Raw genomic sequence first — 27,426 nt, 5'->3', positions numbered from 1 at the left:
CGCGCGTGCGCGTAGGGGCCGCGTCGCCTCAGGCCGCCTCCGCGGCGCGGGTTTCGGGGCTTTTGTCCCTCACGAGGCGCTGTCGGCGTCGCCCTGAGGGCGTGAGCGGGGCGGCCGGCGAGGCGGCGCTGCGGCCGGCATGGACGCCTGGGTCCGCTTCAGTGCTCAAAGCCAGGCCCGGGAACGGCTGTGTAGGTGCGGCCCAAGGAGGGGAGGGGCGAGGCCAGGCTGAGAGGGGCCCTCCGGGGGGCCAGGGCGGCGCCCGCTGCAGGGGTCACGAGGGGTCAGCCCGGCTACGGGGGCCCGGACGGGCCGCCAGGCGCAGCTCGCTGCCGGCGTGAGGAGATGTGTCGTTTCTGCTCCCGAGAAAGATGGGGAAACTGAGGCATGAGGGGCCGGGGGGCAGTCAGGGCTGCCGAGCCTAGCTGAGAGCAACAGTTCGCTCTCGGGCGGGGACGGCGATGGGCGCGTCCCGAGCCTCCCGCCCGCCCCCCGCCGTCACCGGGCGACGCCTCGGCGCCCTCTTCGGGCCTGGCGTCCTTCGGTGTGAGACCTCGGGACGTGCACCCCCAGCTGTCCGGGACTAGTTCCAGCTCTCCCCCGCCCCTGCCACGGCCCAGACCAGCTCTCGCCCGTGCTCCTCGGCCGGACCCCCCGCTTTCCCTCCGTGCCGCCTCACGGTCCAGCGCTGTGTGTTTTCAACCCTAGGCGGGCCCCACCCTCCTTGGAGGCTCCCTTTCACCCTTAGGGCTCCCCCTTTTCCATCCTGGAGGACGCGGGGTAAGACGTGAGCACGGACAGGGGGAACGAGTGCTTTCAGTATAGGAAGCCGCCTCTGGAGGGCCCTGAGCGGGCGATGGAGGCCTCTGCCTTCCTGTGCTGTCCCCTCCAGGGCTGCCCAGTATGCCTGCTGCCTCCTCGGCCACGCGCTGCAGAGACGGGGGGCCAGTCCTGAGTTACAGAAGCAGATCCAGCAGCTGGAGGGCCACCTGAGCCTGGGGAGAAAGCGTAAGTCGCTGCCTTTCCTCGGAGCAGCCCGCTTCCTCCATCCCCAGCAGTTCCTCCTCCCTGGGCTTCTCCTCTGCCGGTTCTCCCTCATTTCGCCGGTACTTACCCTCCGCATGGCTGGCGACTGAGAAAAGAAAATGGTAGGGTAGGGGTGTAAAGGAGTATTGTAGGATTAGAGGTAAAACATGAATTTAAATTGTAAGTTTGTTTCTGCTCTTTTTCCCTGTTTGTTATTGTTGTTTCTGTCACTTGCTTGATTTTCACCCTCTTACTTTCTCTTTCTCTTTGACTTGCTCTCTGTCACTCTATACACATCCTTGCGAATCCCCACAAGTTCTGCGCCTGGGTAACTCAGCGGATGCCCTCGAGTCAGCCAAACGAGCCGTGCACCTGTCAGATGTGGTCCTGAGGTTCTGCATCACCGTTGGTCACCTCAATCGGGCCTTGTACTTCGCCTGTGACAATGTGCTCTGGGCTGGAAAGTCTGGACTGGCTCCCCGTGTAGATCAGGAGAAGTGGGCCCAGCGCTCATTCAGGTTTGATGTCCTTTTACCACTTTGTGTTCTCCGGACTGAATAAGTTGCTTTTTATGAGAGAAAGATCTTTTCAGAATCTTCGCAGAGTGTATGTGCTTTAATCAATCCCTTGGCTTTCTCTCTGCATTTAGATCTTAGCTATCAGGGAGTTATGAAGGGGCCCATGGAAGACAGGAGCTCTTCCATGATGAACGACTAAGATTGGGCAGCATAAGCTATTACACTGCTTTAATTATGTTTTCATCTGTACAGCAGGTTATGCGATCTTACTGTCTGCTAATTCATTCATTCGAAAAAATTTATTAAGAGCTACTATAGCCCACGGGGTAAAGTGAAGAGCCAAACAGATATGGTTCCTGCTCTCATGAAGCCTTTTATAGCCTAGGGGGAAAGTTAGATATTAAATAGCCATTCAGATACATTTGTAGAAAAAGTACAGGTTGTTACGAGACAATATAACAGGGGAGCTAATTTCGATTGAAAGAGCTCTTTGAGAAAATAATATTTTAGTTTAGACCTGAGGCCTGAGTCAGATTTAGATAAAGCAAAGAGTATCAGAGAAGACCTTTCCAAACAGAGAAAATAACATGTTCTAAGGCCTTAAATGAAGAAAGACTCTAGGGAAATCAAGAAATAGAAAAAAGATTGTTTGAAGGTAAGTATTCATGCACTGATACTGGTCCAGATCATGTAAGGCCTTTTAGGCAATGGTAAGTTTTTTTTGTTGTTGGTTGGCTTTGTTTTGTTTGAATTTTATTCTGAGGAACAATGAGAAGTTATTGAAGGGTTCTGAGCAGGAGTGTGAATAATTCAAGTCATGATTGGAGAAGATCATTCTTGTTTTGATGTGGAAGATGGATTGCAGTGGGGGAGGAGAGGCCCTAATATGGGCAAAAGATAGTGTTGGCTGGGACTAAGGAGGTGGCTAGTAATGAAGGCAGAGAGAAATACAATTTGGGAATAAAATTTTCTGTATGCATATCATCTGTATATTTTTAATTTCTTTCCCTTTGATTCTCTTTGTTATTTTTCATGATATTAATGTTTTATTTCCTTTCCATCTCCATTTCTGCTTTGCTTTTCTCTTAAGCTTTCTCATACTTACAATGTGTGAAGGATAGAGACCTGGCAGTGGCTGGAGTGCTATGGAAAAGCAGTGCCCTAGAAGAGTCCATATCCCATGTTTATTTATTTCATTCAGCATATATTTACTGAGCTCTTAATATGTGGCAGACTCTGCTGTAGACAAGAGTATAGTGGTAAAGACAAGCAAGGTCCCTGCTCCCATGGAGCTTACATTGTAATGAGAGGAGACAGATTTATTTAAATAAACAATAAATAAGAAAAATTAGTGGTAAGTGCTATGCAGGAAATTAAAATAGGGCCATGTACTTAGATTGGGGGTTCAGGGAAGGCTTCTCCAAAGAGTTAACATTTAAGCTCAGACGTGAAGAACAAGGAAGAGCCAGCCATGTGAAGATTTTGGGGAGGGGGTGGAATAGATAGTACAAAGGTCCTAAGGCAGGAGCAGGGTTAGTGGGTTCAAAATATAGAAAGAAACCAATGTGGTTGGAGCATAAGTGTCTGAAGGAAAGAATGGTGTAAGATGTAGTTAGAGAGGTAGGGACCAGCTCTGTAAGTCTGTTGAAGGTGTGTAGATTTTATTCTAAATGTGACAGTAAAGAAGCCATGGGGAATTTTAAGAACAGGAGCTGTGTTGTCCTTTGCGTTCATGCCAGCTACTATATGAGATTAGATTGGGGTGGAGGGGTAGGGCAGGAGAGGCCACTGAGACAGCTAAAGCAGTAGTCCAGGTGAGAGATGATGGTGGCTTAGACTGTGGTGGTGGAATATGATATAGAGGTGGTTGGATTCAGGATATGCTTTGGAGACAGAACAATTTATTGAGTGCAAGCCAATAAACTGGGTTCATTTAAAAAAAAAATAGGATTGGATTTCAATGACCCATACTGTCTTTGAGTCTCTGAAACAACCGAAGCTTGTTCCTTCAAAACAGGTTTGCATGATGATAGTTCAAGTTGAATGGGTTTACGCTAATGGGTTGCCAAATGGAACTATGAAACTTGAGGCTTATCTTGGAAGATTTTGTGATGCACATGAATTTTAAGCCAGGGTCTTAAGTTATACGTACACACGTATTAGTTATAGGAAGATGGGAGAACATTTGTTGTAGAGGGTAAGAGCATTCATTTCTAGTGTTCTAACGTGTAAAGCCTTTGCATTAAGAAAAAGAAAAGGTTAGCGGGAATATTTTAAGTGTATTTACATGCCCTCACTGTCCCTTCTGCCCTTTTGTATCCTAGGTACTATCTGTTTTCCCTCATCATGAATTTGAGCCGTGATGCCTATGAGATTCGCCTACTGATGGAACAAGAGTCTTCAGCATGTAGCCGGCGACTGAAGGTTTCTGGGGGAGGAATCCCAGGAGGAACTGAAACTGGGGGTGGTAGAGGGTCAGGGGCTCCAGGAGGAGGCCTGCCCCAATTGGCTCTGAAGCTTCAGTTCCGAGTCCTGCTCCTGGCTCGAGTCCTTCGAGGTCATCCCCCACTTCTGCTGGATGTGGTCAGGAATGCCTGTGATCTCTTCATTCCGCTGGACAAACTAGGCCTCTGGCGCTGTGGCCCTGGGGTTGTGGGGCTTTGTGGTCTTGTGTCCTCCATCCTGTCTATTCTCACACTAATCTATCCCTGGCTACGACTCAAGCCCTGACAGTCTGTGCAGAATAAGGAGGGAACTGGAATTGGTGAGATGGAATCTTAGATCCCGATGTACCAGGTAGGGGAGGAGCTCTGGAGAAAATTAGGTAGGAAATGCAACTCTTGAAGTCAATAGTGTGATTTTCTGATACCCAGATTTGCCTGAGCTCTTTCTCTTTTCCCCTTTTATTACATTGTGTGTCTCTCTTGACTCTTTTTACTTTGTCCCTCTTGAGTCTATATAAGTTTTTGTTTCTCGTTTCTATATAACTCTCTATTTTACCTTCTCAGTCCCTTGTCCTAGGAATATAATCCAAAGCAGCATTACCTTTTAGGGAACTGAGGGGAGGTATAAAATTTGATCTTTGAGGTTCTAACTAACAATCTTCTTTCTTTTTCTGACAGAAATGGCTTGTGACAGATTTTTTCCCCTTTCAGACTCTAAATCATAATTTTTAAGACTTGTTATGTTCCAGTGAACTCTCCCCATATCTCGGCCCCAGAGGTTGTGTGATGCTTCCTCTTCTGCCCTTACGACTGCCTCACCAGCCTCCCTCGCCACGTGGCCCTTACCCTCCCTCTGCTCACTCCTGCAGATTTCTGCTTAACTTTGATTTCAGAGCTTTGTTCCTTAGCCTGTTCTTACTCCTTAGTCTGTCTAGAATGATGCTGTGTCTAGTGTCTCACTGTAAATACTGTACAATGATTCTGTGTAAATAGTTGTGGCTCACGCCCAGGTTGTAGAGCAAGCTTTCCAGATCAGCAAATTAAAGATCGGTTTGCTCACCGACATATGGTCTGGTCCCTCATGTTCTGGAAATCCCTGGTCACTTTTCATGCTTTGGACTTTCCATGGGATTGACCACTAGGATCATCATCCACAGGTTTTATTGAGCATCTGCAGTATGCAGAGCACAATGGTAAACGGAAGAGAGACAAAAAGCTGTGATGTTTCACGGTCCCAAGTTCAAGGAGTCACACCCTCGTCAAAGAGATGGGGTCTGATGATAAATAACTGATACCAGTTCCACAAAGCATACTCTACACTAATGCATCGTTTACAGTCCCTCCGACACTATAATGCCACCAGGCAGCAGAGGCTAAAAGCTGCAAATGGAGCTGCGTAGAGATGGGGCTTGGTTTGTGGGCTTTGTTTTCACATGTTGGAATCCTCCTGGGTGGGTGGTAAATAATATCACTACTCTCAGGTTGGGATAAATAAGGTTGAAAAGTAAAAAGAACCTATCTCTCACTCCTGCCTTCTATTCCAAACCCGAGGAAAACATTACTGACCTGGCAACAACACAGGAAAGAGAAAAATGAAGAGAAAATGACAGCAGAAATGGCCAAGAACTGTGTTTGGGTTTTGACACGAAGCCTCCAGGGGGCAGCACGGCAGAGAACTGGACTGGCTGCTCGGTTCTCCCCTTGGTCTGGGGCACCCACCCTTCTCCACATCACCCCTCCCATTCCGTCCAGTTTTATTTTTAGCTGCCAGCGGGAGGGGCAGGATGGGAGGGAAAGTAAAGAAAACCGAAGGAGAATAGAGGCACTGAGGACTTCTCATTCGGGTGGAACAGCCGGCATGGAGCTGCCCCTCGTCCTTCACCTGTTCTTGCCCCTGGTGTTCCTGACAGGTGAGGGGGTTGCCTTCTGGATCTCTGGTGGGAATGGAAGGTATACGGATTGTTTGGCATTTGAATCTTTTGAGTTAAGACTCTTGGAAATTAGGGCGGGAGGTTAACACTCATTCTACATATCTTTGTGTGTGTGAGCATGCACACCGATTGCTTTGCTGTTAAGACTGGCAGGAATTAAACTGCCTAGGGCCTTGCTTAAGATTTGTGTCCAATTATCTAAAACCTTTGTCCTAAGCCCTTGGAGGAGTGAAGAGACGGAAAAGAAACATGCTGTGGACTTCTGCGTGGCTAGTATGCATTCTGTTACCTTCCTCCCTGCTTCCTCCTTCCCTTGGTGGCCCCTGGGACCTGAACATAACTAACTCACCCGTGTGGCCAAAACTGGATTCATCTAACAAATGGGCTACAGTCTCTGTTCATACAGCTCTTGCCAGTATCCTGGATGCAAAAAAGGGTCATGTGCAAAATACCCTTCTGAAAATGGTCCTAGCCTGGGGTAAAGCTGTAGCCACCGGTGGCAGTGGTGATTGGGTGTCCCAAGAGGGGTTTGCTCGAAAGGAAGGAGCAAGACACCAGGGGTGGAGGTGTAAAGGGGGTGTGTGTGGGGGGAAATTCTCAGAGGGACCAGAGGCCTGGAATTTTTCAACAGTGCCCTGTAATCTTTAGTTCCTAAAATACCATCTTTGAGTTAAAAAAAAATTGGGTTGAGAGGGAAGAGTCAGGACAAGATAGGGGCTTTCAGAAGGGCTGAGGGCTGAGGAAGTCATGGAGCCCATTCGTTAGATAAACCCGGAGTTCTGACAGCAGGGACACGGTTCGGAGAGTGAGTTCTTTAGAAAGGAAGAGAGTTGTGGGAAACATAGGTGGTGGGACTCTTGACAAGAACGGATGGCAAACCGTATGTGTGGGCAGGCGGGTGACTCCACCCAGTTAATTGCCACTGAGGTTTCCAGGGCTGGAATCAACCAGAGACCTAGACATTGGAGAAAGAATGAGAGTGTGACATTGACAGTGGGAGTCAGGAAGAGATAGAAAGAGGAGACGGACACAGTGCTCTCTAGTCTCCTCTTTTCTCCCTGTGGTCCTGGGGTTTGGGAGAATCTGGAAGGAATGGATGTACTGGCCTGCAGAAAGGCCCTCTCCCTCATGACTTCCAGCTGGGGACTAGGATGTGTAGGAGGAATGATGTGGAAAAAAGTATCTTGTCCTTTCCAGACATGTCTGTGAAAGAGATTTCAGGGGCAGGAATGAAAAATGCAGTTGTGCATAGCATGGCAGATGGCCACAGGTTAGATCTGGAACCAAACACAGGAAGGGGACCATGTTTGGGGCCCTGAGTAAATGACATTGATGGAGGCCAGGGTGGCATGCAGTTGCGAAGGAGGGAGATAAAGACTGAGATCAAAATGTTCTGTCATGACTTTTCACTGACTGTGCCTCTCTGGGCTCTCATTGACCTCTCCAACCACTTCATGCTAACCACATGATCCTGGCCTTCCAGGTCTCTGCTCCCCCTTTAACTTGGATGTGCATCACCCACGCCTATTCCCAGGGCCACCTGAGGCTGCCTTTGGATACAGTGTCTTACAGCATGTTGGGGGTGGACAGCGATGGTGAGAGGGAAACCAGAGGGCCATGGTTGGGGTGTGATGGTGCTGGTAAAAGGGAGGTACGATAGATTGGAATCTAAGCTGATCTGATCTTTTGGAGGTAACTAGGGCTCTAAATTTATCACCCTATTCATTTTCCCTCTGGCCTATCTCATGCTCACACTATGCTTATATCCACACCTTCTTCTCAGGGTGCTCGTGGGTGCCCCCTGGGATGGGCCTTCAGGTGACCGGAGGGGGGACGTCTATCGCTGCCCTGTGGGGGAATCCTCCAATGTCCCATGTTCCAAGAGCCACTTGGGTAAGAAGATGCTTTCCCTTCGTCTCCTATTCCCTTACCTCGCTGCCCTGGTAGCTTTGAACCCCCCACACCATGCTTCAGCTTCTTCATTCACATAATCTATATATCATACACACCCCCAACTCAGTCCTCTCTGATACTTTCTCTTTCTCTTCCATAATCACTCTGAATTCAAGCATCTCCATCTGTAACTCCCTGCTCTTATTCTCTCTGCCCTGCTCCCTGAACCAGGTGACTATCCACTGGGAAATTCATCTCGACCTGCTGTGAATATGCACCTGGGGATGTCTCTACTAGAGACAGATGATGATGGTGGATTCATGGTGAGCTAAGGAAAGAGTGGTGGGAGGTTTCTGAAGTTTCATGGCAGAGAAAACAGCAGTTGTGACAAGGGAAACTGGTCTTTGTGGAGGGTATCCAGATGTTAAAAACTGTAGAAAACAAAGAAGGGAATGTCGGGGAGTGGTCTCAATGCCTTGTTCAGTTGGGAGCATGCTCTGAGAGTGCCCTCCCAAGCCCGACAGTAACTCTTTCCCCCACCCATTCTCAGGCCTGTGCCCCTCTCTGGTCTCGTGCTTGTGGCTCCTCTGTCTTCAGTTCTGGGATCTGTGCCCGGGTAGATGCTTCGTTCCGGCCCCAGGGAAGCCTGGCACCCACAGCCCAACGTGAGCTAGAGGAGAGGCCTGAGGACTCAGTCCCCAGGAGGGCATACGGGGTGGGAAAAGGTGGGGCAAAAGGGTATAATGCCTGGCGGGGGGCCTAACGTGACTATCCTCACTGCTACCTCATATGGCTCGCGAATGCTCCATATTTCCGCACAGATCAGAGTGCAGACTCCTTACCGTTAAAGAGTAAGGAGACTCCTTACCATTAAAACTCCATTATCTGATCTAATCAATTTCAAAAACGCAACACACACTGTATCCCTCCACATACTCTGTGCCTTGGCCATCGCGTTCATCTCACCATTCTCATATGTTCTCTATTTTCATACCTTCATCTCCCTTTGTTTAGAGTGTTCTCTCCTAACTGCCTTTCCGTACATTTTCTTCCCCTCAAACATCTTCAGCCTTTGATATCTTCTCAGTTGCAGCCTCCTTTGATTTCCTACCATCAGGACTGACCCTCTTTTCTTCCCTCACAGCACAGAATGGTGCTCTGTTGCTATTTAGCATTTAATTCCTTGTACTCTATGTTTTAGTAAATCGTGTACACGCCTTTGTTTTAGCTTCCTAGCTGCTAAAACAAATATTATATGACGGGTTGGCTTGAACAACGAGAATGTGTTGGCTCATGGGTCTCAGAGGCTAGAAGGCTTGCTTCCTCCCAGGGTTGGTATCTTCTGGCTGGCCAGCAACTGGTTCCTTGACTTTTCCGTCACATGGGAATGCACATGATGGCCTCTTCTCCTTTCTCTCCTGTATTCCTTTGACCCCAACTTCTGGCTGCTCCCCTTTGGCTTTTCTTTCTTTGTCCAATTTCCTTTGCTTCTAAGAACTTCTACCATATTGGATAAGGTCCACCCTCATTCCTTTTGGGCACATCTGAAGTAATAACATCCTCAAAGGTCCTGTTTACAAATGGGTTCACACCCATAGCACGAGGGATTGGGACCTGAATATGCCTTTTGTGGACGACATCTCAATGTCCCCAACAATGTATTTCTTTTATTCATCTCTGTACTTATCTAGGGCCTGGCACAGTGCCCTCCTCGCATGTAAGAAGTGCTCAACGAATGTTAAGAGTTGAATATGCTTTCCTGTGACCTCTTCGCTTTCTGCCTCCATGTCCAATGCCCTTCTGTCCCTTTGTTTCCCATCACTGTCCCGTCCTCCTAGGCTGCCCCACCTACATGGATGTCGTCATTGTCTTGGATGGCTCCAACAGCATCTACCCCTGGGCTGAGGTTCGCACTTTCCTAAGAAGACTGGTAGGGAGACTGTTTATTGACCCCGAGCAGATACAGGTAAGAGAAGGCAGTATGGAAGGGCTTGGAGGGAGGTGGCAGGGAGAGAGGAGATAAATGTAGGTGGTGTCCTCAGTAGTATCCAGGTGTTCACCTCCCTTCCCTCACGTGCTTTCCTCTCTCACCCCCAAAACATACGCACATTCTATTTGGGTGCACACTTTATTCTCAGGTGGGGCTGGTACAGTATGGGGAGAGTCCTGTACATGAATGGTGCTTGGGAGATTTCAGAACCAAGGAAGAAGTGGTGAGAGCAGCGAGAAACCTGAGTCGGCGGGAGGGACGAGAAACAAAGACTGCCCAAGCAATAATGGCAGCCTGGTGAGGCCCTGTGAAGGGGGATGTGGGGAGCCTGAGTGATAGGGCCTCAGTGGGTTAGGGGCAGATGTGGAGTGCAGTATGTATGTCCCAAGATGTCCTGCAAGCTTACACTGGTGTGCTCATTAGCAGTGGGGGGTGGGAAGGAGGCTAAGTTGGCTGTCACTGCATGTCTCTCCATGTCTCTGCCTTGTTTCTCTCCTTAGATGGAGCTGTCTCCCCATCCTTCCTGACTCACCTTGATCCTGGCCCTCAGGTTCTCTCCCAACTTATGTCCCAGAAATGATTCAAAACTCATCTCTGGGAAGCCTTCTCTGACCTGTCCATTCTCCTTTATTCTATGCTCCCTTCACATTTGTGTTCTTAAATGCGGTATTTGTTGAATGAATGTCTGAGTGGATTAATTTTGTTCTAATTTGCATGGATGATCTGCTGCTCTATATAGTATGTGACATGCAGGCATCCACAGTGTTGTTGGGTGCCAGTCTCCATGGTAGACATTGCTGGGGAGATGGACAAAGAGGCAAGGTGCCTGACCTCAGTGAATTGCTGACTGATTTCTTAAGTCCTGTGTGTGTGTGTGTGTGTCTGCATGCATCTCATCACACCTCACATCTTTATCTTTTCAGCATAGAAGGGTTCAGTGAGGCCCATGGGGGCCGACCAGAGGCTGCCAGGCTATTGGTAGTCGTCACCGATGGAGAATCCCATGACGGGGAGGAGCTTCCTGCAGCACTGAAGGCCTGTGAGGCCAGAAGAGTGACACGTTATGGCATTGCCGTAAGACCTGTCTCTAGATCTAGGAGGGTTGGAGGCCATGGCATGGTGCAGGGGAGGGCTGACACTTACAAACAGAGAGAATGAAGCAGGCAGCAACATTTAGGAAGACAGAAGCAGTGACTACTTCCCAGACTTCAGCCGTATTTCCTTTCTTTCACTTTAGTAGACGATTTCTACACCAGCACTGACACCTCACTCCACACAGCCGACAGACCCCTTTTTTGATCTTCTGACTCCAGGTCCTTGGTCACTACCTCCGGCGGCAGAGAGACCCCACCTCTTTCTTGCGGGAAATCCGAACTATTGCCAGTGATCCAGATGAGCGGTTCTTCTTTAACGTCACAGATGAAGCCGCACTGACCGACATTGTGGATGCACTCGGAGACCGGATTTTTGGCCTTGAAGGTAATTATTGCCCTAGAGAAATGAAGAACAGGGTGGAGGAGTCTAGAGTATAGGTAGGTTCTGTAATGAGTTCAGTACATCAAAGATGAACTGTCTTCCCCTATCATTGCCTTGGTATTTTTTCATGCCCAAGGGTCCCATGGAGAGAATGAAAGCTCCTTTGGGCTGGAAATGTCTCAGATTGGTTTCTCCACTCATCGGCTGAAGGTTAGACTGACTCTCATACCTTCATGACCCCTTCTAACCTCTGACCCAAGCAGTCTCAACCCTGGGGCTTGTCCAGATTCCTCCTTTAACCAACCTCTATGCTTACCTTTCTGTGCCTTTCCAGCTGACTCCAGTATACCCTCAGTGACCCTGGAGAGTTTTTCTCCATATTCCCCACTGTCTTTTCAGTGACCTCATCTGGTTCTGTCCCATAGGATGGGATTCTCTTTGGGATGGTGGGGGCCTATGACTGGGGGGGCTCAGTGCTCTGGCTTGAAGAAGGTCACCGCCTTTTCCCCCCACGAACGGCCCTGGAAGATGAGTTCCCCTCTGCATTGCAGAACCATGCAGCCTATCTGGGTGAGTAGCAGAGAGTCACAGAAAATTGGTTGGAGTTGGGGTGGAGGGAGTGTTTTTCCAGTTGGAGGTATAAAGGACTCCCTCTTAACTCATATAATTCCCGTTTCTCACTGACCCCCTGCTGCTTCCCCTGGACCTCCTGTTGTGCTTTTAGGGAGTCCTCTCACTCTGACCCATCTTTTTTCACTTTAACCCTGATTCCTCCCCATTTTTAGGTTACTCTGTTTCTTCTATGCTTTTGCGGGGTGGTCGCCGCCTATTTCTCTCAGGGGCCCCTCGGTTTAGACATCAAGGAAAGGTCATCGCCTTCCAGCTTAAGAAAGACGGGGCTGTGAGGGTTGCCCAGAGCCTCCAGGGGGAGCAGGTATGGCATTCAAAAGGAGGGTGGGACTCTTGGATCCCTGAGGCACCCCTGGGCTGTGGGGAAAGAGTAAGGGACAGAGAGAGGCCTTAGAAGTCTGTGCTGAATTTGGGTTGGCAGAGTCAGTGAAGGGTGTAAGGACCAGACCGTCAGGTTGGGACTTGCTTCCCACCAAGTCCACTTGTCTACAGTCACCTTCCCTTTTCTCCGGGGTTGCCACCACCCGCCACTCCCCAGATCGGCTCCTACTTTGGCAGTGTGCTCTGCTCATTGGATACGGATGGGGATGGAATGACTGATGTCTTACTTGTGGCTGCTCCCATGTTCCTGGGACCCCAGAACAAGGAGACAGGACGTGTTTATGTTTATCTGGTAGGCCAGGTGAGACTTGCTGGGACCCCCTAGGACTAGTGTGGGGTGGGGAGAGAAGGTGGAGGGGAGGGAAAGCATGGGTGTTAAGGGTTGGCTGAGAGGTTAGTGCTGTCAGACCAGCATCTTCTGTCTTCTCCTCACCTCCATCAGCAGCCCTTGCTGACGCTTCAGAGAACACTCCAGCCAGAACCCCCACAGGATGCTCGGTTTGGCTTTGCCATGGAGGCCCTTCCTGACCTGAACCAAGATGGCTTTGCTGACGTGGCTGTGGGGGCCCCCCTTGAGGATGGGCACCGGGGAGCACTGTACCTGTATCACGGGGCCCAGAGTGGAGTTCGGCCTCGTCCTGCCCAGGTCAGGAGTGCCCAGGTGGGGCAGGGAATGGTGGTGGGGAGGAAAGGAGTTCTCTTTGCCTGTTAAGATTCCTCTTCAGAATGAGGTTGTGAGGCATACAGTTAGGAGTATGGACCTTAAGGACTGTGTGTTGAATGGAGTGTCAGGAACAAAAAGACAAATATTATCCTACCTCAATCATATGGACTAACTATAATATAAAAACTCAGTGAACTAAAGTCGAGAGTGTGGGTTATCAGGTTGGGGCTTATTGTAAAGGGTCCTAGATTGTAAGCTCTTACAGCTGTCACATATATTCAGGAGGTGGAAATGTTAATTCTAAATTCTGAGACACTGAGCTGTTTGTATATAACATGGTCTTTCCCAGAAACTTCGGGTATTTATGTGATACCTGAGACTCAGAGTTACAGCTCTGAAGCTATGAAAGTCAACAGTACCTCATACAGGAACTGTTTAAAAAGTTGAAAAAGGGATCAGACTTCAACTAGAGATATGAATGAAGCTAATATGGATAGGTCTAAGGTATACCAGAAGGCTGGATAAAGGATGGTATAGTCCATGTTTTAAAACCTCAACTTCTGGGTGAGACTAAAGGGTGAGATGTTTATTTGGTGCAAAATTTATATTTTGGGTAGTGTGTTTCCTAATTTAACTTGTATGGACAGTTTAGTTAATACCATAAGTACATGGAATCTTGAATAGGGCATGGCATTTTGTTGGTTTGTCCAGGTTAGTATGATACCCCGATAAATCCCAGAGTGATTTGGGCAGTGAGTAAAGAAGTATTTGCAAATAATTCCCTTGGGGGAATGGGGAGAAAGGAGGAAATATTCAACTTACCCATTTGGAGAATTTCTGATATTCTCACAAGTAGTGAGGACAACCAAATCAATAGGCTGAGCCCTCGATCTTGGGGTTTGCCCCTATGAAACTTACTCCTGCAAAGGATAGCCTAAGCCTAACTAAAATTAGGCCTAAGAGTCACCCCCAGAGAATCTCCTTTGTTGCTCAGATGTGGCCTCTCTCTCTAAGCCAACATGGAAAGTGAACTCACTGCCCTCCACCTCTACATGGGACATGACTCCCAGGGGTGGCTTACACCCTGGCAACATGGGACAGAAATCCCAGGATATGCTGAGACCCGGCATCAAGGGTTTAAGAAAGCCTTCTTAACCAAAAGGGGTAACAGAGAAATGAGAAAAAATAAAGTGTCAGTGGCTGAGAGATTTCAAACAGAGTTGAGAGCTTATCCTGGAGGTTATTCTTATGCATTATATAGGTATCCCTTTTAGTTTATGGTGTATTGGAGTGGCTGGAGGAAAGGACCTGAAACTGTAGAGCTGTGTTCCAGTGGCCTTGATTCTTGAAGTTGATTGTATAATGATACAGCTTTTACAATGTGACTGTATGATTGTGAAAACCCTGTGTCTGATGCTCCTTTTATCCAGGGTATGGACAGATGAGTAAAAAATATGGATAAAAAAGTAAATAATAGGGGGAACAAAGGTTAAAATAAATTGGGTAGATGGAAATACTAGTGGTCAATGAGAGGGAGGGGGAGGGGTATGGTATGTATGAGCTTTTTCTTTCTTTTTTATTTCTTTTCCTGGAGTGATGCAAATGTACAAAAAAATGATCATGATGGTGAATGCACAACTATGTGATGATACTGTAAGCCATTGATTGTACACCATGTATGAAATGTTTGTATGTTAAGAATGTTTGTATTTATATGTTGTTTTGTCAATAAAAAAATATGTATATAAAGAAAAGAAAGCTCTTGAGACCCAAACTGAGCAAGTGCTTTAATCAGTAGGCAGAAAAAGTAAAGAGATGGGATAGGACACAGGTTGGTGAACTAGGGAGCACTAAACAGAAATTTAGTGAAATTTCTTTTACTCCCATGCCCCATGGGAGGATTAAGGGGTGCCAGGTGTTTGAGTCCCTGCCTCACTCTCCCCTTGCCTCCTCTCAGCGGATTGCTGCTGTCTCCATGCCACAGGCCCTCAGCTACTTTGGCCGAAGTGTGGACGGCCGACTGGATCTGGATGGAGATGGCCTGGTGGACGTGGCTGTGGGTGCCCATGGGGCGGCCGTCCTGCTCAGGTGAGGGCTTCCAGCTCAGCCAGCCCTGCATAGCAAGGCACAGCCATGCAAAGCCAGGCTTTGGAGCCACAAACTCAGATGTGAATTGTCTTAGTCAACTTAACCTCCTAGTTTATAAAATGGGAATAAGAACAGTACCTACCGTAGAGACTCGTTTTGAGGATTAAATGAGATAACCTTCGTAAAGATCTTAACACAGTGCCTTACACATGTTTCTGAAGTGTCGGCCATTACCTTAATTCTGTCTGGGCGTTCAGGGAAAGGTGGAACCTGTACACCTAGTCCCTGTGGGTAGATGTTGAAGTGGGGACAGCATCATTCTGCCCTTTGACCATGGGGAGGCAAACACTTGTCAAAGGGCTTACCTCCTACCCCTAGAATTTCTTTCCCACCCTATTTTCAGTTCCAGGCCCATTATCCACCTGTCCCCTTCTCTGGAGGTGACCCCACCGGCCATCAGTGTGGTTCGGCGGGACTGTAGGCGGAGAGGCCAGGAAGCAGCCTGCCTGACTGCAGCCCTTTGTTTCCTAGTGACCTCTCGTACTCTGGGCCGTTGGGATCACCAGTTCCGTAAGTGACTACGGTCCTTTCTGGTCAGCCCGCAGCCCCTTGTCGGCCTGGGTCTCTGGACCCCTCTCCACCTCTCATTCTTGCCTCCCCTGTTCAGACCTGTGGTTCACAGCTTCACTGGACGAGCAGATGGCTGGGGCACGCGCGGCATTTGACGGCTCTGGCCAGAGGCTGACCACTCGGCGGCTCCAGCTCAGTGTGGGGAATGTCACATGTGGACAGTTGTACTTCCATGTCCTGGTGAGGAGGGGACAGGAACTGCTTTACAGCCGGGCCTGGGAGTGAGGGTTAGGCTGAAATTAGAGGAAGAATTCCAACTGCATCAGAATGAAAGCTGAAGCTGGGAAAATGAGGAGGGAGTTTTGTCTTGGGGTCAGAACCCTAGCTCTGCCATTTACCGGCTGTGAGCTCTGGCACGCCACTTAACCTTCAAACCTGTTTCCTTGCCTGCAAAGGGAGAATAATACTAATAACTACCTCATAGGAGTTGTATTAGAATTAAATTGAATCATATTTATAAAACCTTAGGACAGTGCCCAGCGCACAGAACTCCTCAGTAGATGACCACTACAGTTGTTACGCTCTGCCTGCGCGTAGCCCTAACTTTGACTTTCCATGACCCTTGACTCTGGTTTCCCTCAGGACGCATCAGATTACCTCGGGCCAGTGGCCTTGACCGTGACGTTTGCCTTGGATAACACCACCAAGCCAGGGCCTGTGCTGGATGAGGGCTCACCTACCTCCATAAGCAAGCTGGTCAGCAGTGCCAAGCCCCGCCCTGCCCCTGGGCCCAGCACTGTCCTTTTCAGGGAAGTCACAGGAAGGGGAGGGTGGAGACGTGACATCACAGTAAAGTATGACCAGGGACCCCCTAAGCAAAGTATACCCACTCCTCTCTTCACTTTTCCCCCCAACCCCATTCTTTGCTCCTAGCCTCCCTCTTAGCCCCTTCTCTCCCCTCTAGGTCCCCTTCTCCAAGGACTGTGGCCCTGACAATGAGTGTGTCGCAGACTTGGTACTCCGAGCCGATATGGACATCAGAGGCTCTAGGTAGGCTAGAACTGGCTAAACCAGAGTGACCTGAGACAGATTGGAAGGGACTAGAAGGGTGCTGGGGGGTGGTCACTCACCCAGGATAACAGGAGTGAGGCTTTTGGCTCCCCTGCAGCTCCTGGGCTCTCCCTTATCCACCACCCCTAGGAAGGCCCCATTCATGGTTCGAGGTGGCCGGCGGAAAGTGCTGGTGTCAGCAACTCTGGAGAACAGGAAGGAAAATGCCTACAACACTAGCCTGAGTCTCAGCTTCTCCAGAAACCTCCACCTGGCCAGCCTCACTGCTCAGGTGCCTTTGGGAGAAGGAGTTTGGGGAGAAGGGAGAAAGGAGGAGAAAGAAGATTGGGGCATTGGCCTCAGTCCTGAGGTGCTCTGGAGGAGGGCATAGTTTGGAGGCTGGGGACAGGAGAGCTGACTTACAGCTGCAGCCTCAGATCCACCTTCTACCCCATCTCCTCTGCCCTCAGAGGGACAGCCCAGTGAAGCTGGAATGTGCAGCCCCTTCCCCTCACGCCCGGCTCTGCAGTGTGGGGCATCCTGTCTTCCAGACTGGAGCCAACGTGAGTTAGGGCCCAGGATGAGAAGGGAGCTCTGGGAGACTAGAGGCTGGGATCTGTGGGGCCTGGGGATCCAGGGAAAGAGGCATACAAGGGCTCCTGTTTCTCTGGAGTTATCTTATGAGGTGAAATCTTCCATGACCCCATGTCCCCTGCCCTCCCTCCCAGGTGTCCTTTCTGCTGGAGTTTGAGTTTAGCTGCTCCTCTCTCCTGAACCAGGTCCTCGTGAGGCTGACCACCACCAGGTGAGAACAAGGGAACTTCCTCCCAGACCTTGTCTCTTGGGTCTTGACCGGAGAGCATGGGGGAGTACCACCAGGGAGGGGTGTCTGAGAGGGACTCGGGTGCAAGCCTGTCTACCTGACCCTACAGTGATAGCCTGGAAGCAGATGGGACCATTCAGGATAACGTGGCCCAGGCCTCAGCCTACATCCAGTATGAGCCTCACCTCCTGTTCTCTAGGTATGACCCCACCCTCGTACCATTTATGTTTCTTCCTTCTCTCTCCATGTACTTCAGGGTTCATAGAACCCCAAACCTTGGGACTGTTCCACCTTTTTGCCCTCAATCTCACTCATGCAGAACCTTCTCTTTTCCTAGGAATAGAGCACTAGTACCTGGGGGTGGGGTGGGGGGGTGGGGGGCTGGGGGAAGAAGAGATGAGATGTAGCCATGAAATTTGCACCAAGTCCATGTCATGTCTATTTCTGTTTTTTCCCTGTGCCCTCACCTCTTTATTCTTGTGCTGGCCCTGTCTTCTGTGAACCCATGCCTGTGTGCTGATCGTATGCCCCTGTGTCTGTCATGGCTGTGCCTGTGTGCTTCCTGACCTGGGATTCACACAGTGAGTCCACCCTGCACCGCTATGAGGTTCACCCATCCGGGGTCCTCCCCGTGGGGCCAGGCCCGGAATTCAAAACCACTCTTAGGGTGAGAAGCTGGAGGGACCTTGGTATGAGCGAGGGGAGGGGGATGAGCAGCATCTGTGTGGGAAATGAGTGGGAGGGGTCTCTCTTAGATCTCAGTGGTATCTGGGTGGAGGGAAACACGTGAGAAGGGTCTTCTGTCTCCCACCTCTCACCACTTCCATTCCTCATCCCAGGTTCAGAATCTTGGCTGCTATGTGGTCAGTGGCCTCATCATCTCAGCCCTCCTCCCGGCTGTGGCCCATGGGGGCAATTACTTCCTGTCATTGTCTCAGCTCATCACTAACAATGTGAGTCTGGGTCGGGGGTGTGTGGAAGCCTGCTGCCTTGAGTCGGTGGACTCAGAGAAACTGGGCTCACACCTACACTAGCTACCCATCTTCTCCATCCCCTGGGACACCCTCCTTTTACATACGTGGCTCTTTGAGAAGAAAGGAAGGGACTCTCTCAGGAAGAACTGCAAGAGTATGGGTGGCATGTTCCTGCTCAGCCTAGGGTGGCTGGCCTCCCACCACCAGGAGGATCCCTCACATTGGGTCTTCCTCTAGGCAAGCTGCACAGTGCAGAACCTGACGGAGCCCCCGGGAGCCCCTGTGCATCCAGAGGAGCTGCAGCACACGGGCAGACTGGTAGGCGTGACAAGGAGGGCACCTGGAGTGGGCACGCAGGAAAGCCCAGGCCAAGGCAGTGGGCCTGGAAAGGGGAGGAGCGGCTCTCTCAGCGCCGCGTCCTGACTTGCCTCTCTCTCCTGGCAGAACGGGAGCAACGCCCGGTGCCAGGTCGTGAGGTGCCGCCTCGGGCGGCTGGCAAAGGCGAGTGAGGCCTCTGTCGGGCTACTCAGGCTGGTCCACAATGAGTTTTTCCGGAGGGTAAGACTTTCCGTGGACTCTTCTCCCCTTCGGCTCCTATCCGGAGCTTCAGCATAAGCTTTGAAGGTAGATGGATTGGAGCTCTGCTCCCATTTTGCCTCTCACTAGCCTGTTGACCACGAACGAATTATTTCACCTTTCTGAATTGTGGGTTTCTCATCTCTGAAATGGAGATGATAATTCCTACTTCATGGGGTCGTTGTGAAGAATTAAATGAAATAATGAGCTAAACATATGGTGAATTTTATTGGGTAATGAAAACTAGTATCAATACTTACTATTTAATTATTAAATGTTAACATAAATTAATTTATATTGATTAATATAGACTAATATGTAACCTAGTATTTACAGATTACCTAAACCTAATCAGTTAATCCATCAGCTGCCAATTTACATTATAAAATGCCCTGTTGGAGGTAAATATCTTCAACCTTCCACACTATGCCTAAATAATTTTGGTGTTTAATATATTTTTATTAAATGAATGAATGATTGATTTTTTCCACATTTTTTATAATTGTACTATTAACTACAGTACTTGGTTGAATTTAGGGTTCACTGTTTTGTGTAGTGCTGTGGGTCTTTTTTTATTCTAATAACATATGTGCAACCTAAAATTTCCTCTTTTAACCACATTCAAATATATAATTCAGTGCTGTTAAGTACGTTCACAGTGTTGTGCTGCCATCACCACCATCCATTTCCAAAACTTTCCCATCATCTCAGATAGAAACTCTATATGTATTAAGTCTTAATTCACTATTCCCTATCCTTACCCCATTCCCTGGTAACCTGTTTTCTAAATTCTAAGTCTATGAGTTTTTTTATTCTAAGTATTTTGTATTGGTAAAATCATACAATATTTGTCTTTTTGTGTCAAACTTAGTTCACTCCACATGATGTCTTCAAGGTTCATCCATGCTGTTACACGTATCTGAACTTCCTTCCTTTTTACTGCTGAATAATAATAACCCATTGTATTTATATATGCCACATGTTTATCCATTCATCCAGGAATGCATATTTGGGTTGCTTCCCTTTTTTGTCAATTGTGAATAATGCCGTTATGAACATCAGTGTGCAAATATCTGTTTGGGTATCTGCTTTCAATTCTTTCAGGTATATACTTAATAGTAGGGAATAGCCAGATTGTATGATAATTCTATACTTAACTTTCTGAAGAACTTCCAAATTGTTGTCTCTAGTGGCTGCACCATTTTACATTCCCACCAGCAATGAATCAGTGTTCCTCTCATATTACTCCACATCCTCTCCCACACTTACATCCTTTTTTTTTAACAGTAGCCATTCTAGCAGTTGTAAAATGGAATCTCATTGTGCTTTTGATTTGCATTTCCCTGATGACTCTTGATGTTGAGCATCTTTTCATGTACTTTTTGGCCATATATATATCTGCTTTGGAGGAATGTCTGTTCAACGCTATTGCGTGTTTTCAGTTGGGTTTTTGTCTTTTTGTTGTTGAGTTGAAGGATTTCGTTATATATTCTAGATATTAAACCCTTATTGAAATGTGATTTCCAAATATTTTCTCCCATTGTGTAGGCTGTCATTTTGCTTGAATGATAAAGTCCTTTGAGACTGAAAAGTTTTAAATTTTGATGAGGTCCCATTTTTTCTTTTTTTGCTAGTGCTTTGGGTATGAAGTCTAAGAAACCACTGCCTAACATGAGGTCCTGAAGGTGCTACCTTACTTTTTCTTCTAGGAGTTTTATAGTTCTGGCAGTTATATTTAGGTCTTTGATCCATTTGAATTGATTTTTGTATATGGTGTGAGGTAAGGGTCCATCTTTACTCTTTTGCAAGTAGAGATCCCATTTTCCCAGCATCAGTTTTTGAAGAGACTATTTTTTCCCAATTGAGTGGCAAAAATCAGTTGGCCATATACAGGTCCTCACAAAAAGATAAGTATAGAACTACCGGACGACACAGAGATTCCACTTCTAGGTAGGGAATAGGAGGTTAAGGCTTACAATGTAAAGAGTTTCTATCTGGGATGGTAGAAAAATTTTGGAAATGTATGGTGGTGCTGGTAGCACAACATTGTAAATGTAATTAGCAGCTCTGAATTATATATGTGAACGTGGTTAAAAAGGGAAATTTTAGGTTGTATAAATGTTACTAAGAAAAAAAAAAACCAACAAAGATAGGACTGTACCACACAGTGAGCTATCTTGTAAATGACGGACTACAGTTAATAGGACAATTATAAAAATGTTCTTTCATCATATATAACAAATGTACCACACTAATGCAAGGTGTTAATAGATAGGATGATATATGGGAACTTTGTATTTTGAATACTTTATACATGACTTTCTACAAATCTATAACTTCTCTAATAAAAATTTTTTTAAAAAATCAGTTGGCCATATTTATTTGGTCTGGAACTGAAATTTTCAGTAGCGCATAACCTAACTCAACCTATCTGTATAGCTCATCTGAACAATTGAAACACAGAAAACCCAGAATAAGAAAGAGGTCCTTTAATCCTTTATAGATTAATGTAATGTCTGGATGCATCCTAGAGTATGTTAAGCAAATAATCAAAAATATTGGGAAAGTCCCTTGAGAGTTGGGAGAAAAAATATGGAACTATTAAACCTTACCATCAGGGAATCCCCTGATACTATGTCAAACTTTAGGGACACCTAAATCAGTAGGCCATGCCCTCAATTCTGAGGCTTACTCTTGTGAAGCTTATGTAGGTAGCAGAGAAGCTTAGCCTACCTATAGGCATGCCTTAGAATTACTTCTGGAGGACCTCTGTTATTGCTCAGATGTGGCCTCACTCTCTCTAAGCCCAACTCTGCAAGGGAAATCATCACCTTACCCCCTACATGGCACATGACAACCAAGGGTGAAAGTCTCCCTGGCAGCGTGGGAGATGACTCCCAGGGATGAATCTGGCCCTGGCACTGTGGGATCAACAATTCCATCCTGACCAAAAGGGGGAAAAGAAGTGTAACTAATAAAGTATCAGGGGAAGAGAGAGTTCAAATAGAGTTGAGAGGCTACTCTGGAGGTTGCTTCGGTTAAACATTGCTATCTATCATAACCTGCCATCCCCCATTCCAGCCAATCCTAAAGAACATCTAGGGCAATATATAAAATTCCACAAGGGTTCCATACAGTAGTGTAACTTTCCAGAAACCTACAACTTCCCAATGGGTCCCTGAACCAGGTAAGAACTGAAACCTAGAGGGCCCAGCCTCTCCAGAACATCAGATATAGTTCTATCTCCCTACCCCATATTAGTGACAGACCCTTCCAACGTGAAAAAGTTAGAATCGCCATAGCTCAAACACCCCTAAAAAGAGTGAGGGGTGGATGTTATACAGAGTGATGGTGGAGTTATACAGAGAAGATAGGGTTTAACAAATGAATATGAATGCTGAATCATTAAATTGATACCTCTTTTAGTCTCCAGTATCTAGGAGTAAAAACCTAAAATTGTAGAATTGTAATCCATGTCAAACTCTGGAATATGTTCTACAGCTAATTGTGGTGCTGTGCTTTGAAATTTATAGCTTTTTTGTATATATGTTATTTTTCACAAAAAAAAGAAAGAAAAAAAGTCGATTGTGATGATGATAAAATATTTAAGCCTTCTAGCCTTCTATATTCTGGAGCAGCTAGAAGGAAAAATCTGAGAGGATCGTATGGGAGCCCATGACAAACTCTGGGATCTATCCTGTAACTACTTGTTGAAGAGCTCTTGAAAGCTATTGCTTTTTTATTTCTTTGCTTTGTATATATGTTATACTATACAATAAAAAAAAGTTTTAAAAAAATGGTGCTGCAGCAATGGGACACTCACTTGGAAAAAGAATGAAATGTGACCCCGCCATACAGCGTACAAAAAAAAAGTAAGTCTTCCACTGTTAAAAATTCCTGTGAAAATTCCAAAAATATACCTGTGTTAGTCTTTAAGCCTTTTGAAATGATGGATCCAGTTTCCATTTCATTAAAAAGACCCTATTTCATTCATATAAAATACTGTCTGTTACAGGAAAAAAAAAAACAGTTGGCCATAAATGTGTGGGTTGATTTCTGAACTCTAAATAAATGATTGATAATACATGCAGGATTTGTATTGGTGAGTTGTGGAAAATAAAATAATATAGTTCTGAATTATAAAAGGTCTCTAAAGCTAGCTAGATGAATTGAACATAACATGATAGGTATTTGGAAATCAGTGTGAGTTCCTTGGTAGATCAGTGACATCATAATGTGTAATTTATTTAGCACTAGGGATTTATATTGTGCTTTTCTATATACCATGTACTTTGAACAACACAAGATCCTTGTGATATAGGCGCTTATATTAGGGAAGTTAAGTCTGGCAAACCACTCCTCTCCATGTCTGGTTCTCTGTGTTTCCTCTTTTTTTTTTCATTCATTTTTTTCATCCTTTCTTCAAAGATTTCTTAAGAAATCTCTATGTACTTTGCACTGTGCTGGGCACTAGGGGACCTACACTAGGCACTGGGGACATGGACGTTTTAAGACAGCCCTTGCTTTTAAGGAGCTTATAGTTCAGTGATGAAAGGCAGAGAAATAAGCAGAGTAACTGATGCAGATGTTTTATCAGAAGGAAACACTTCCCTAAATCCCAGAGTGGGTGACAGCTAAACCTCCACCCAAAGAAAGCAGTAGGGGTCAGCCAAAGGCAAAGGGAGTAGAATGTATTTAAGGTAGAGTGTATGAAGGGCCAGAGGCATTTCCACTTACTTACCCTCCTCTCTTTGGTCGCCAACCATTTTCTTCTGTTCTTGAGCATCCTTGGAGTCATGACCCTCAGCTACATCTTTGCCTCTGGGGTTCCAAACAAACAGCACCTTACGACGGCTTACTTCAAATGCCTTCCCATTTACTTGTTCCATAGGCCAAGTTCAAGACTCTAACAGTGGTCAGCACCTTCGGGCTGGGAACCGAGGAGGGCAGTGTCCTACGACTGACTGAAGCTTCTCGTTGGACTGAGGTAGGGCTGGGGACTGAGACTAAAAGTTGCCAAAATAGTGAGAATGAGGACGGGGTAAGAACACCCCTGGGCCTTTTTAGACCAGAAGCATCACTGCTAGGTAGCAGTTGGTGAGCCATAATGATAAATCTATTGATACTGAGGCTCCATTCCAGCTTCAGTTTCTTTCCTTTGAGTAGAAAGAAGTAATTATTTCTTCTGTCTGGGGGCTGGTTTTCCTTTAATGTATGGTGAGGCTGACTGGGTAAAAACCAGCTCTTCTTCCCCCGCAGAGCCTCCTGGAGGTGGTTCAGACTCGCCCTGGCCCCCTCTCCCTGTGGGTCCTCATCAGCAGTGTCTTGGGAGGGCTGCTTCTGCTTGCTCTGCTTGCCTTCTGCCTCTGGAAGGTAAGCGCTGCCTCAGGGCTAAGGATGGGGCTCGGTGGACGCGAGTTGAGGAATCCCCAATCATAGTGGGGAGAAGAGGATTCGGGCAGCCAGGCAGGTTGCGGGGATCAGGTTTGTATCTGCTTCACAATGTTAGCTGAACAAAACTAAACTGAATAAAATAATTTCTTTTGCATTTTTTTTATTTAATAGAGAAGTTGTGGGTTTACAGAACAATCGTGTATAACATACAGGATTCTATAAGCCACCCCACCACCAACACCTTGCGTTAGTGTGGAACATTTGTTAACATTGATGATAGCATGTTTTTATAACTGTGCTGTCCATGGTTTAACTTAACTATGGATTTTTTTTTTAATTATGTTATAATATATACAATCTAACATTTCCCCCTTTTAATCATATTCGTATATAGAGTTCAGTGCTGTTAATTGCATTTACAGTGTGCTGCCATCACCACCATCCATTACCAAAACATTTCCATTGTTCCAAATAAGAACCCTGTACATTTTAAACCTTAACTTTCCATTCCTACCCTGTCCCTTGGTGACCTATAGTCTAGATTCTGACTCTTTATGAGTTTGCTTATTCTAATTGAATAAAATTTTAATTCCATTTTTGGAAGCAGAACAAAAGTACAGACTTCAGATAAGTCTGCGAGCTGTTGGCAAGGTCCCCAGCCAGGCATTTGGTGATGACTTGTATCTCTTCCTCTACAGCTTGGCTTCTTTGCCCGAAAGAAGATCCCTGAGAAAGACAAAAGAGAAGAAAGGTTGGAGCAGTGAATGTAGGAGAAGGTTCTAGAAGATCCTCCCTGGTACCTTCTCCAAGAAACTTGCATGAGAGTGGAGGTCTGAGGGGTCTGATGGGACAAGAAGAAGCTTCTGGTTCCTCTCCCCAAACCTGCACTGTCTTTTGAATAATGAGGATGCCTTTAGCAAAAGATGAGACTTTACTTCACCAAGAAGGATTGACACCAAAAACACCAGTCCCCCCACCCCAACTCCCCCCGTTTCCCGCCCCCCCACCCCCACCCCTTCCCTGACACTTGAGATTCTCTCCATATCTGCCCTCACAATTTAGAAGGGATGAGGGTTATCCTTCTCCAGTCCCCTCCTCCTCACGGTCTTGCCTGCCCCCTACTCCACAGGAGGGAACTGATGTTGGCTTGAAAGAAGTAAAGTCAACATCTGCTGCTTTCCTGTGGAGTCTGGTGATTCAGAGAGCCGGATGGGGAGAGTCAACAGGAAAAAAGGAGGGAGGGAAAAAGCCACAGGAGACATTCTGTACGATTCCAAGGAACAGAGGGGCCTTTAGATGGGCAGTTGGCATCCCTCTGAAACCTGAGACCTTGTGCCCTAGCCCGCCCTCAGGTGCTGGTGAGATGGAGCTGCGCCAGGCGGGTTGGGCATGGGCTTCCCGTGAGGCGGGTGGGTGGCCTTTGCGGGGCCGCAAAGCCAGGGCCTGGTGCCTGACCTGGAGCCAGGGGCCCCCAGGTGGCTAGAGCTGGAACAACAGAGAAGACCCGATACTGATACTGCAGGCAGTGTTCTCCCCAGAGCTTCCCCACCCATGGCCTGCCTCAGTGCCCCCAGTTCTCCAGAGATCAGGTAGAGGCTTGCTGCTTGATGGTGGGAAATCCTTTCGCCTTACTGTCATTGGGAAGGAGCAGCCCTGAGGCATCTGGACAAGTGGGGTCTGCATTAAAGAAGAAGTCACGGTGGGTGGTATAAAATCTCTAAGGAACAAGCTCTTCATTGCTCAGCCCTAATTTGTGCCACAAATAGCAATTTAGAAATGTTTCTGGGCAGCCCCAGTCATACCTTTACCTTGTAGGGCTTCTTTGAGGGTAGAATCAGTTCACCAGCCCTTGCCTGATGTTTACTGGAAACTCCCAAGTTAACTTGTCTCAGGACTCTCCCCCACTCCCTTCACTCCCATTATTTGGTCATGGCCATAAAGGGAATTGCATGCTCAGCCATTGGGATGAAATATTTATTTGCAATCAAGTCTGAGATACACCTAAGTCAGTTACTGGTCTCCAGAGTACAGCTCCAGCAGCCATTTGAAGAATCAGCACCCATTTAGAGCTGAGAAGAGAGGAGACTTGACCGGACAATTGACTAGCGGCCACAGAACCTGTCCTCCTGGACTGTTCTGAAAGCCTGGCCACGGTGTTTGTTTTGGCATGTCTCTGGCCTTCTGCAGAGAGCTGGCCTTTTGGGCACTGTCTTGTTTCCCTGTAGGGTAGCCAGTGTGTCAGATGGTCAGAGCAAATAAAGTTCAGTGTCAAATGCCTTCTGGTTCTATTTGAGTTCCCTTGGATCTGGATTGCTCAGGAATGGTGAAAGGTGCATTCTTGGTTCACCTGGGGCCTTAAACAATGGAATCTTGAAGGCAAAGTCAGGAAGTATTTGAAAGGTTTTCTGTGACTTTCCCAATGGAGATGTGCTCCAGCCTCCCGGAGTTCCTACCTACTTAAGTGACCACAGAATATAAAGTGCAAATAACTGCAGTAAGTTTGTACACTTCTGGTACCAACTGTAAATGACTGCAGTGACTTCTGGTCTCCAACTACAATAAAATTGAGTTCTGACTCTTGCTGGTCAGAGTTAGGCCAGACTCCACAGGCTAAGAGCACAGTCCTCGGACTGCTCTCAGTCAGATTCCAGGTAGAAGTTCAGTGGTGCATACAGTAAGTGTCCAGTAAATGGTAGCTGTTGTTACAGAATAATCCTCTCACCTTGTGAAATTGAACATTGAAGCACCAGGTGGTACCTCTGATCTGGTGAGCCACCTCCCCTTCACAGATCCCAAAGATTGTTCTTTTATGCCCCTCCCACTAAATTTTATCCTGTGCCTCTTCTGTTTTGGAATGAGACATTAGTGTGGCCCCTCTAAAGTGATAAGTAGCTATTTAACATTGTAATGGTAGAAATCAAATCTAAACCAGACCCTTCTTTTTATTTTTCTCCTGAGAACCTCCTCTTAGAAACCCATGGCCCTTCTAGCATACCCA

General features: G+C 47.2%; 2 protein-coding genes and 1 long non-coding RNA gene across 11 annotated transcripts; 2 read left to right on the top strand and 1 right to left on the bottom strand.

Moving 5' to 3' along the window:
- The first annotated feature begins 63 nt into the window (after positions 1-63).
- PEX11B (peroxisomal biogenesis factor 11 beta) lies at positions 64-4,472 on the top strand. Of its 2 annotated transcripts, none has more exons than XM_077155930.1 (4): positions 64-195; positions 893-1,008; positions 1,343-1,544; positions 3,869-4,472. In XM_077155930.1, exons 1-4 carry the CDS (start codon positions 140-142, stop codon positions 4,272-4,274), a joined length of 780 nt encoding a protein of 259 aa, XP_077012045.1. In that variant the 5' UTR covers positions 64-139; the 3' UTR covers positions 4,275-4,472. The 2 variants fall into 2 exon arrangements, with proteins under 2 accessions (XP_077012045.1, XP_077012046.1); XM_077155931.1 differs by lacking the exon at positions 64-195 and adding an exon at positions 299-385.
- On the top strand, positions 3,869-27,426 carry ITGA10 (integrin subunit alpha 10). 8 transcript variants are annotated; one of them, XM_077155922.1, is made up of 31 exons: positions 3,869-3,968; positions 5,540-5,898; positions 7,403-7,514; positions 7,703-7,812; positions 8,044-8,135; positions 8,363-8,477; positions 9,651-9,778; positions 9,951-10,099; positions 10,726-10,876; positions 11,116-11,281; positions 11,415-11,488; positions 11,704-11,848; positions 12,064-12,212; positions 12,447-12,590; positions 12,732-12,935; positions 14,911-15,041; positions 15,445-15,611; positions 15,709-15,851; positions 16,254-16,367; positions 16,576-16,661; positions 16,812-16,953; positions 17,132-17,224; positions 17,390-17,466; positions 17,594-17,683; positions 18,067-18,151; positions 18,324-18,437; positions 18,696-18,776; positions 18,903-19,016; positions 23,926-24,021; positions 24,294-24,407; positions 25,127-27,421. In XM_077155922.1, exons 2-31 carry the CDS (start codon positions 5,592-5,594, stop codon positions 25,190-25,192), a joined length of 3,759 nt encoding a protein of 1,252 aa, XP_077012037.1. In that variant the 5' UTR covers positions 3,869-3,968; positions 5,540-5,591; the 3' UTR covers positions 25,193-27,421. The 8 variants fall into 8 exon arrangements, with proteins under 8 accessions (XP_077012037.1, XP_077012039.1, XP_077012038.1 ...); XM_077155924.1 differs by having other exon boundaries at positions 5,540-5,938; positions 14,938-15,041; XM_077155923.1 differs by having other exon boundaries at positions 5,540-5,938.
- Positions 11,020-16,425, bottom strand: LOC143679708 (uncharacterized). Its single transcript, XR_013173903.1, has 3 exons — positions 16,352-16,425; positions 15,711-15,904; positions 11,020-11,293 (listed from the first exon to the last, which is right to left on the bottom strand). It is a non-coding gene; the product is annotated as an uncharacterized LOC143679708 (long non-coding RNA).

The sequence above is a fragment of the Tamandua tetradactyla genome, chromosome 4 (genome assembly GCF_023851605.1).
Source record: "Tamandua tetradactyla isolate mTamTet1 chromosome 4, mTamTet1.pri, whole genome shotgun sequence".
NCBI lineage: Eukaryota > Metazoa > Chordata > Mammalia > Pilosa > Myrmecophagidae > Tamandua > Tamandua tetradactyla.
Note: the sequence above shows the minus strand (reverse complement) of the source record. Positions and strands in the feature narration are given on the sequence as shown.

Excerpts from the sequence above, each read along its gene's own strand:
- ITGA10 (XM_077155922.1), top strand. The coding sequence starts at position 5,592 with ATGACAGCAGAAATGGCCAAGAACTGTGTTTGGGTTTTGACACGAAGC. Across the intron at positions 16,662-16,811 it reads ATGGACATCAGAGGCTCTAG|GAAGGCCCCATTCATGGTTC; the intron begins GTAGGCTAGAAC and ends CACCACCCCTAG. Across the intron at positions 24,408-25,126 it reads TTGCCTTCTGCCTCTGGAAG|CTTGGCTTCTTTGCCCGAAA; the intron begins GTAAGCGCTGCC and ends CTTCCTCTACAG.
- PEX11B (XM_077155930.1), top strand. The coding sequence starts at position 140 with ATGGACGCCTGGGTCCGCTTCAGTGCTCAAAGCCAGGCCCGGGAACGG. Across the intron at positions 1,009-1,342 it reads CCTGAGCCTGGGGAGAAAGC|TTCTGCGCCTGGGTAACTCA; the intron begins GTAAGTCGCTGC and ends AATCCCCACAAG. Across the intron at positions 1,545-3,868 it reads TGGGCCCAGCGCTCATTCAG|GTACTATCTGTTTTCCCTCA; the intron begins GTTTGATGTCCT and ends TTTGTATCCTAG.